General features: G+C 30.6%; 1 protein-coding gene across 1 annotated transcript in view; it reads right to left on the reverse strand.

Moving 5' to 3' along the window:
* Window positions 1-9630, reverse strand: part of LOC106690634 (L-rhamnose-binding lectin CSL3) — a 27966-nt gene that overhangs the window by 15332 nt on the left and 3004 nt on the right. Inside the window, exons 3-5 of the mRNA XM_014436137.3 lie at window positions 5188-5368; window positions 3484-3590; window positions 536-725 (exon numbers count right to left, since the gene is read on the reverse strand). Of these exons, the coding sequence (XP_014291623.1) occupies window positions 536-725; window positions 3484-3590; window positions 5188-5368 (478 nt within the window). The remainder of the gene's footprint in view (window positions 1-535; window positions 726-3483; window positions 3591-5187; window positions 5369-9630) is intronic.

Genomic DNA, 9630 nt, shown 5'->3' on the forward strand with positions numbered 1-9630 from the left:
CTTGCTCGCTGGTAACGTCTTCTTGCTTGGTTGCAACACCGGCGGAGATCGTCAATAGTGTCCGTCCACCAGTACACTGAGGAATGATGTTTTCTAGGCCTTGAACGGGTCATAGCTGCATCACAAGCTCCAGATATAAAAGAGGTTAGAGTACGCGCCTTTTCCTCTGCTGACCCTCTTAATTCACACTCGTCCTCTAGCATTAAAGTGAACGCGGCGCCATCGAATGTCTTCGTGTTCCAGCTTTTGGATCTCGATTTAGAACTGTTCTTTCTTGTTGTGTGTGTGTGTGTGTGTGTGTTTCTTTATAATTCTAGACTATTATGTCCAGAGGCGTTGATGACCAAATGTTTTTACGCCTTTAAACAAGATCAAATAATAATTAAAGTATATGAGATTAAACTGAACATCAACTATATTTTATTACCATAAAAAAAATATTTTACATTTTATTTAGTACAAAGATGGCTGGAGCTCTTATCTTAATCTGTATTCAATTATTATTATGTAAATTTCTTAATATGTTGGCGATTACCGTGAGCTTACGATATCTAATCCATTGTTTGCTCTGCAATTGGTGTCGTTCATGAGTTGGCAACAACAAGTAGTGTTGTCCATTCTTCCATATAAAACATCAGTTATCATTATTGATTTTCCTTTTTGACATTGAATCTGCTGGGTCTTACTTTTACACATAGTTACAGATTCTCTAATCGCAGACCGCACTGTAAAGAAACAATAGTTACAGTAAACAATGTAAAAATGTACTATATAAAATAAGAAAACTTTTTTTAGCTAATTATTAATCAAGTAAAAATGTAAAATTAACTGTATTTATCTTGGAACTAATACTTCCTCAAAATAATAGATAAAAAAGTTGATTTAAAGTTTCAAATACTTTGGTCATCGTAAAAAAATAAATAAAATATTGGTTTAGGTAACTTGCCCGTACCTATGTCGAAAAATAAATCACGGCCTACCACCACATCCGACTCGAGGCCATATGGGATCTCTTTAGAAAATATTTGAAAACTAGGTTACTTATGAGAACATTTTTAGTCATTTTTATTGTACACTTCTCTGTTACAGCCTTTCAGCTAACGTTTAAACGTCAAGATAGATTGTTAATAAAATTTTGTTTACAATTGTGGCTGTACTTGTAATGTTCAGTTGGTAGAACGTAAAAAGTGTTAAGGTTATAGCCGTGCTGTCTCAAGGTGGGATAACCTCAGAGTATCAGTTGTGAATGTTTTGTGTTATTAAGTTCACATATTTTCCTATGTTCTGCAAGTTCTTATTAGTTTATTTTCTCATTTACTAAGATACAGGACTACAGGAACACAATAAAACCTCACTAATCATACATACATGGTATCGGACCCTCTTCAAGGCAATAGCTGCCCACCTATGGTCTTTGAATCACTGATTAAAAACCCTTATAAATTCATCAAAAGCTTCTACTTATAGGGAACAAAGTGTATCTTTCTAAATGAAAAAAAAAAAGTTTGGACATTTAATATTTCTGCTCATACAATTTTGGTCCTTCTAACTTTGTCTAATATATTATTTTTTTATTTAAATTGATCCATAATGTTTTCATAAATTTAGTAGGTTTGAGTGAGCAAAGCAATGTTTTGAAAAAAAAAATATCCTTCTGTTCAACCGTTCGTTTGAACAGCCCTGACGAAGCCCTGCAAAGTGGGGCGAAACGTCGGAAAATAAATAGTTGTAAATTATTTTTGTTTCTCTTTTGACCGCAACCCTGACCATCTTCTTATATATAGAAAAAAAAATATGTTTTACAAAACCTAAGTTGCTTAAAAAGATATGGTCACTAAAGATATAATACCTCATACATCCAAAGAAATCAACAAAACAATTTTAAAAAATCAAAAAGTCATTCTCAACCATCCTTTTTGAAATACATCTATATTTTTTCCTAATAACAAGTATTCAAACGAAATGTCTTTAAAATAAAGCTTTTATTTGTATTTTAAGTTCTATTCATATTTTTTTTCGTGATGTATCTATGTAGCTATGTATTTCTGTAGGTTAAAAATAATTATTAAATTAGATATCAATTGATATTGAAATCAACTGTTATTTAAGCCCCCCCCCCAAAAAAAAAATGCAGTGCCCTTAGTTTCATTTTTATCATGAGGATGTCACTTCCTCCAATACCTTGAAAACCCAAAAAGTTTGGAAATTAAACATTTGAGATACAACTTCAAACAGTTGTGGGGTTTACCATTTTTAGGTTAACCATATTATCATTGTTTTTTCTCACCCTTCTATTAATTTCATTATTTCAAACAAAACCATATGCATACATAATAAACATAAATGTCCTTTCTTTGCCTGAAGGACATTTTAGTGTAGGTCATGGGATCCTCTGTGTGCAGGGGAGCACCTGATGAAATACACTTCTTACAAATATGTGTTAACCATATTACATTAAAAATGTCATGTAAACACTATTTGGAGAGATTATATTTCCTAACATTTTTTGGGATGGAGTAAATTATAGGAAAATCCAGTCATTGAAAAGTTGAAGATTTTGACTATGATAGCAAACCAAACAAACCAGATATATGTTTTATTTGTGAAAAGGTTGCTTTGAACTTCAATTTTTGTGGTGAAATATTTGAACCTCTCTTTTTCTTATTTATATTTTGCTTTTATTGTAGGGATTTTAGTATATGAATTTTGATGTATGAACGTCCATGGTATAGGAATCAGATACTTCCCAGTACCTTTTGCAATACTACAGAGTTTGGTTGTTCCTAGTACTTAATTTGCAGGTATTACTTTTACTTTCAAAAATTAGGGTCACAAATTAAATAAAAATCTGGAGTGCTTGGTTTGCTATCACCTTGAATACACAATTTTTAATTCATATGATATTTAAGAACTGTAGGTATATATTAATAATGACATAATACTATTTAAATACTATCAATTATATTCTAGCTAGGAAAGTAATTACAAAAATTAATTGAAAGTAACAAAATCTAAAATCTTTCAGCAACAACTGGATGTTCATAAACTCTTCCATTCCTCTACAAAATGTTTGAAAAATTAACCTCTTTACATAGTGTTCATAAGTTATTTTGTTTAAAATGTTTCAGCACAATTTTTATAATTTTGGAGTAGGTTCTTACATTTAAAATTTCCTACCTTTTTGGGTTATCACGATAATGGAGAAAGAAACATTCTCTCTGTACCATCCTCATTATTAAGTCACCCATATTAGGTACAATAATTTATTTATTTTTACTTAACTAGGTAGACTCTGTAGATCTCGGTTTATAGTTGATACCAAAACGAAGTATGTTTTATCTACTTTTCCTATATCATCAACAATAGAATGGCCACAGTAATAAATGATAAATAGTATATTAGAAAAAAAATTTCTTGATTGACTGTTGCTTAGTTAATTAATGAATATATTTTTGATTAGGAGTTTCTTCATAATGAACTCACCAGGCTCACAGGCATATTTGACTGCTAAATATTTGATAAAATCTGGGCAAGGATCACCAAATTCATCAGTTGAAGATTTTATACTACATCTTCGTTTATTGTGGCATCTGAAAGAGTGAAAAGCAATCACACATTAGGAATGAAATTAAAAAAAAATTATTTAGTAATTTATTATTTGAAGGAAATTATGTAATTTACTGTTTTTTTCTATTTCTGGAATTAATTAGCCTTCTTACTTCCAATTCTTTGTTCATTTAATTTTATATAAATAAATTAACACTAGATCTTTCGGGTGGTCCTTCACCTTCAGGAGCGTATTTTGAAAATAGTCCTTCTTCTTTTACTGTCACAACAGGCGCATGAAGCTGCCCTTGGTCTGCTCAACGGCTGCCAACCATCTTTCTCTATCTTCTGTAAGGGTAACAGGGATCCTCAGTAGTCGCAGATCCTGCCTCACAGCATCCCTCCATCGACCCTTTGGCCTACCATGTTGCCGCACACCATCCGGAACGTAACTGTTCATTTTATGAGCCACTCTTTCCTCACTCATCCTCATTACATGACCAAGCCAGAAAATAGTTACAAAGTTTTGTGTCACATTTAATGTTTTAACAAATTGCCAATTTTTTATTTTTTTGTTATGATTAATTTGTATAAATTAAATACCTTCTATTATTTTTTCTGATCATTTTTGTTTAATTTAAACTTGAAATTTTGTGATTTAATATGAAAAGCTCTAACTTAATCATAATTAAAATTAATATCTGTACCTATTTATTTATATATTACTCAAAACGCATGTAGTTAATTACCCTTTTACCACTACAAATTTGACTGTTGCATTGCATATTATGTACTGAACCATGTATCCCTCTTGTTTGATTGGTATTAGTTAAAAAAACTTTGTAACTATTTTTAAAATAAACTCCTGAAGATGGACCTACTATCCAAAAGGATGGTAGTGTTAGTTTATTGATGTAAGATTAATAAAATAAAGAATCTGAAGTAAGAAGGTTAATCGTTTTCCAGATTTTGAAACTATAAAATTATATTTAATATTCTAAAAAGTGCATTACATTTCCTTTCATATTCATCAGCTTCTCTTGTAAGTTTATCCATAAAAAAGCATTCAGAGATGAGCCTTTTGTTATGGTTACTTTATAGACGTTTTATCAAAATCGAAGGGATGATTTAAAGATAGAGAATGTTCTGAAAGTTTTGAGGAAGAATGATTATGTGAGAAAAGAGAATATTTGTGATGTATGATGTGGTCTTTTAAGAGGTTTTTGGTTACAGATTTGGAGTATTCAAAAGATAGTACCATCGACTGGAATAACATATAAACCTTTTCCTCTCAGATGTACCACTTTCAATCAAATCGAACAAAAAAGTTGATTAATTGTATTTTAAAATGTGAGAAATTCGTACTGAAAATTACTTTATCAATTCTACTTCAAAATTGAGGTAACGGAAAGTGAATCTAAATTTTCCAAAAAAAAAAATTTGTTTATGGATTTTATATAACAAAAAATAAATATTAACTGTGTATTTTTACTTTATAAATTATAAACTGGATTATAATGACCATTCCTAAACACAGCTTCTGTTGCAAAAAAGTCAGATTTAAGGGAAATTAATCTAATATTATCAATAGTTTTGCTATGTATTATAATGATACTCAATATGATGGTGATATAATTTTACCTCTGTTTTACTCTATAGAGAGCATCCCAGTGAATCATACATTTTAAGTTATTGAAGTTAGGATATGAAGCACAAGTGGTTCGATCATTTCTTCCATAATATGCATCCATAATATTTATAACATCACCGGCACCACATGATATAGATAGATTCTCTTTATCACACACAGCTTCCCACTTTCCTGTAAAACTCATAAAAGTTTCATTACTATACACTCAAACATTACTACATTTTTGTGGTAGAAAATTGGTATTATTATTTAATTTGTAAATAAAACTGTAGATGGCGACATTGCTTCTCTGGCATGAAGGAGGCAATCCTTTGTTTGCCTCAGTCGAGTGTCGGCGTCCGTTATGCAATACTCTTTGTCTTTTGTTATAAAAAAATAAAAATAAAATCTATACCGCTACAGCTCATGAAGGGTCAGGGGTTCAGTACTTTGTAAGGAAGTATTATTACTAAACCAACGGTTGTGCAAGGAGGTGATTTGGTCAGAATCACGCTCAACCGCTAGATGTTTACCCAATTTAAGAGGCCGGGTGGACCCCAAGAGAGCTCCAGAACTCACAGGAGGTGACTCACGGCTATAGTGTAACAGAAAACAATTTTCTGCCCAGACCGATAAGAACTCGGGTCCCTGGAGTTAATAGCCACGTTCTTTACCCCGTGGCTACCGCGCTCTTATTACAAATCCCTCCCTAAGTCCACAACAATTTTGAACCACTAGTAATAGTGGCATATATAAATTTAGGCTGTAAACAGTTTTCTTTGTTTGTTTAATCATGCCAGTTTACTATAAAGCAATGGAACCATATGCTTCCTTATACCTCACTGTATTGTATTTAAAGTCAGGAATTATTAATTGCAATGAAATGAAAGCCTAGGATATCTAGTTTTCTCAACAATCCAATCAAAAGTAAATTAGTTAATCAGATAGAAAAGGAACACTTCAATTTTTATGTCAGTCAGTAATATTTTTTTTATATTAAGAATAAATCCATATTTTTTAAGTTGACGCACATTTTGGTTTATGTTCTGTTCAGAATATTTAAAATCAACCAATTCAATTGAAATTCGTTGCTTAGTGATTTTAGAGTATTTTCAATTTGAATCTTGGGTCATATATTCAAAATGAAAAGTGTAGAATGGATTTAAAGGGGTTGCCTTCTCATTCAAAATGAAAATGAATTTTTTAAGTAAAAGGTGATTTGTGTGGGAGCTGCCAGTTTATTTAGCAAGAAAGGTGACATGTGGAAAATCTTGTGTTATCGGACAGAATTGAAAGAATGATTAATGATAGCACCATGATCAAATCCAGGTCCTGAAAACATATCTGGGCCATTCTCTTTACTATGTACGATTTGTGTCCCTAATTGAGTGTAGGTCTTTACTATTAATATATGAATATGAAAAAAAGTCTTTATTTAGAGGAAAGGTCATACTACAAACTTAGTAATTTGGAATATTCATTTTCTTTATTGCAGTAACAGGTAATAATGAATTCTCACAGTGTGATTCCCTGGAGTCTCTCAGGGTTAAATTTTACATATTTGAATTCTCCTATCAACGACATGGAAAGAGGCAAAGAAAAATCGAGGCGTAATTTCTTACAAAAATACTCAGTAATACTAAGTACTTTAAGGTGAATGAATTTACCTTCACCGTTTAGATTTTTCATCATAGTACATATCTGTCTCATCTTTTCAACCTCACAACCATTAAACATTTATAAACGCGGCCAGTTCTAGTGAATGTGCATGATAGAAAAATTAGTTTGGTTTAAAACACTGGGACATTACCAAAAAATCCGTCTGTAACCTCCTTAATTTTGCTAGATCATCTGTTTTCAACTGGTTAGGAACCAATTGTTGGGATTCGTTAGCGTCTCCAGCTATTTCCTCACAACCCTGGTCGATTTCGTCTAACCTTGTTGAGTTAGGTGAAACCTATCTAACCTAAGGAGTTATAATCACTCTTTCAAAGCTAGAACACATTAATCAATCACACTGCAAACCATGAGCCCCTGGAGTTTATAGTTTGTGAGGAAAACCTACTTTATATATGTTGTTATGCAGACGCTCATATATAGGTATGGTATTTCTCAATTGTAGAGGGCAATTAAATATAAATAAAATTCTTATTATGAAGTAATGGATTTATCAAAAACCCATTTACTCAATTCGATTTTGAATTGAATTATTTTCAGATGTCTTAAAGTGCAAACGTTTTCGTAGCATACAAAATTTCAGATAATTATTTTATTCTCATTCTTTATTGTTATATTGTTGGTAACTTCAAAGTATAATTAATTATATTAATCCTTTTTGGGTTTTATAGGGGTCATTTAAATAAATTCACAATAGTACATAAATTTGTTGTACATAGTACTGTTAACGACATGTTTAATAATTAAGTTGTAAATATTTTGTAAATAGTATTTACTTAGTATTTGTATTTCAAAATATATTTATTTTTAATTGTATTATTTTCGTTACAGTTCTGTTTATTTTAAAAGAAACATATGTATTTTATATTTGTATTATAATAATTAAGTAAGAGAAACCGTTGCTAGGATTGTTAACCATTACTAAGGCGTCGCCTAGCAACAGGCCGACGATCTACATTTTAAAATCGACTAGATGACTAATTAACTAATAAAGAGATTTCAGTTTTACTGAAAAAATTACTGTTTTAGTTATGACATCAGTTGGCTATTTAAAAAATTATGTTTTTTTTTATCATATAATTTGGTGATTTTTGAGGTATTAGGACTGGCTAGCGTATAAAGATATTCTGGAAGATTATTGATTGACCGTGTGTATAGATGAATGGAATATGGTCCGGGTGGGGTAAAAAAAAAACTCAAATAGTAGATAATTATACTATTTTATTGAGCCAACGTTTCGCCCCACGTTGCAGGGCTGTTTTGACGGCAGTCAAAAATAAAGTCCAACGTTGGCTCAATGAAATAGTATAATTATCTACTATTTGAGTTTTTTTTTACCGCACCCGGACCATATTCCATTCAAAGATATTCTGTGTTTTTCGTTATTTCCTCACAACCATGGACTACACAATCTGGAATCCATTTTTTTAAAATTGATGTTACGTAAAAACTAGTCATTTTACGGCCTTTTTATAAAAATAGATCACTAAAACGGTAAGACACAAAATGCAATAGAAAAAAAAAATCAGTTCATATTTTTTGCTTCTTTTTAATGGTAGAAAATGTAGCACTTAAAGAGAATGACATATGTTTGAAAAATAATATGTTAGCCATGAAATTGTAGTTAAATGCGTAGATATGTTATTCGAAATATTAACTAATTAAAGATATTTTATTTTAAAAGTATGTAATTATAAATTTCAGTGCCATGGAATAAATATTTAAGTCAACTTTCAAAACAAAGACTAATTTTAAATTATTTATTTATCAGCACTATAAAAAGTCAATGCATAACGATTAATTTGGTATAATGTACCTGTATTGGTGTAATATATCTTGACAATAATATATTTTAACTTATAATTTTTTTATTTCTGTTTATCATCTACTTATTTATTTCCTTCCTTGCCTTTTGGTGTGATAACATCAATAACTTGTCATTTGTCAATTACATAGCTTTTTAATCTATCAATTGTATGTTCCATCATTTAGAATGAAAATGAATTGATTATTGAGGAGTGTTCCCTGTCAACTAATTGTAAGAATGAGTCCTTTAGTAATTGTCATTAATTTGATCACCTTTCTCTGTTTATCTCCTTCACAATTAGTTCCTCAAGGTGTTTAATTTGTCTTTATTTGAGTTGTCCCTTCTCCTTATCATTTCGCTCAATTATGATTGATGATAGGGCATTTTTTTCATATTGTATTCATTTCTTGAAGACAGATTTAATTTGTTAATTGTATCAACATAATGGATATTCAAGTTTTTGTAATTCATTTGGGTAAAAATAACATGCAATCTTTTTATTTTTTTACATATACATTTTTACAATTTCTGATCTTGTTGATCTATTATAGTGTTCAGGTTTTTCAATGTTTCTCGAACCCAAATCCACTGACTCAGTCTTAATGCAATCTTCCCATTTACTTTTCGGTCCACCCCTAGGACATTTACCCATCGGTTTAGTGTACTACAACCTTACATGTCAATCTTATTTGCCCCAATTTTATTACCTGAATTATATTTACTAGGTGCGGTTCCCTCAACTCAAGCGTTGTGTAATCTTCTAAATTCTTTGGTTAACCTCAACACATAAAGACACACAGCTTTTCGCACTGTATATTACGATGCTATGTGAGTCATTGCAGATATGTCTCTGTATACATTGTAATATGCTCTTTTTGTGTAAATAGTATATTTTGATGTATAAAGGTTTTTTAATATGTTTTATTTTATGTATAATTTTAATATTGTTAATTGTTATTTTAAAACAAAA

The sequence above is a fragment of the Halyomorpha halys genome, unplaced genomic scaffold (assembly GCF_000696795.3).
Source record: "Halyomorpha halys isolate HHAL.00 unplaced genomic scaffold, Hhal_1.1 Scaffold1785.1, whole genome shotgun sequence".
Taxonomy (NCBI): domain Eukaryota; kingdom Metazoa; phylum Arthropoda; class Insecta; order Hemiptera; family Pentatomidae; genus Halyomorpha; species Halyomorpha halys.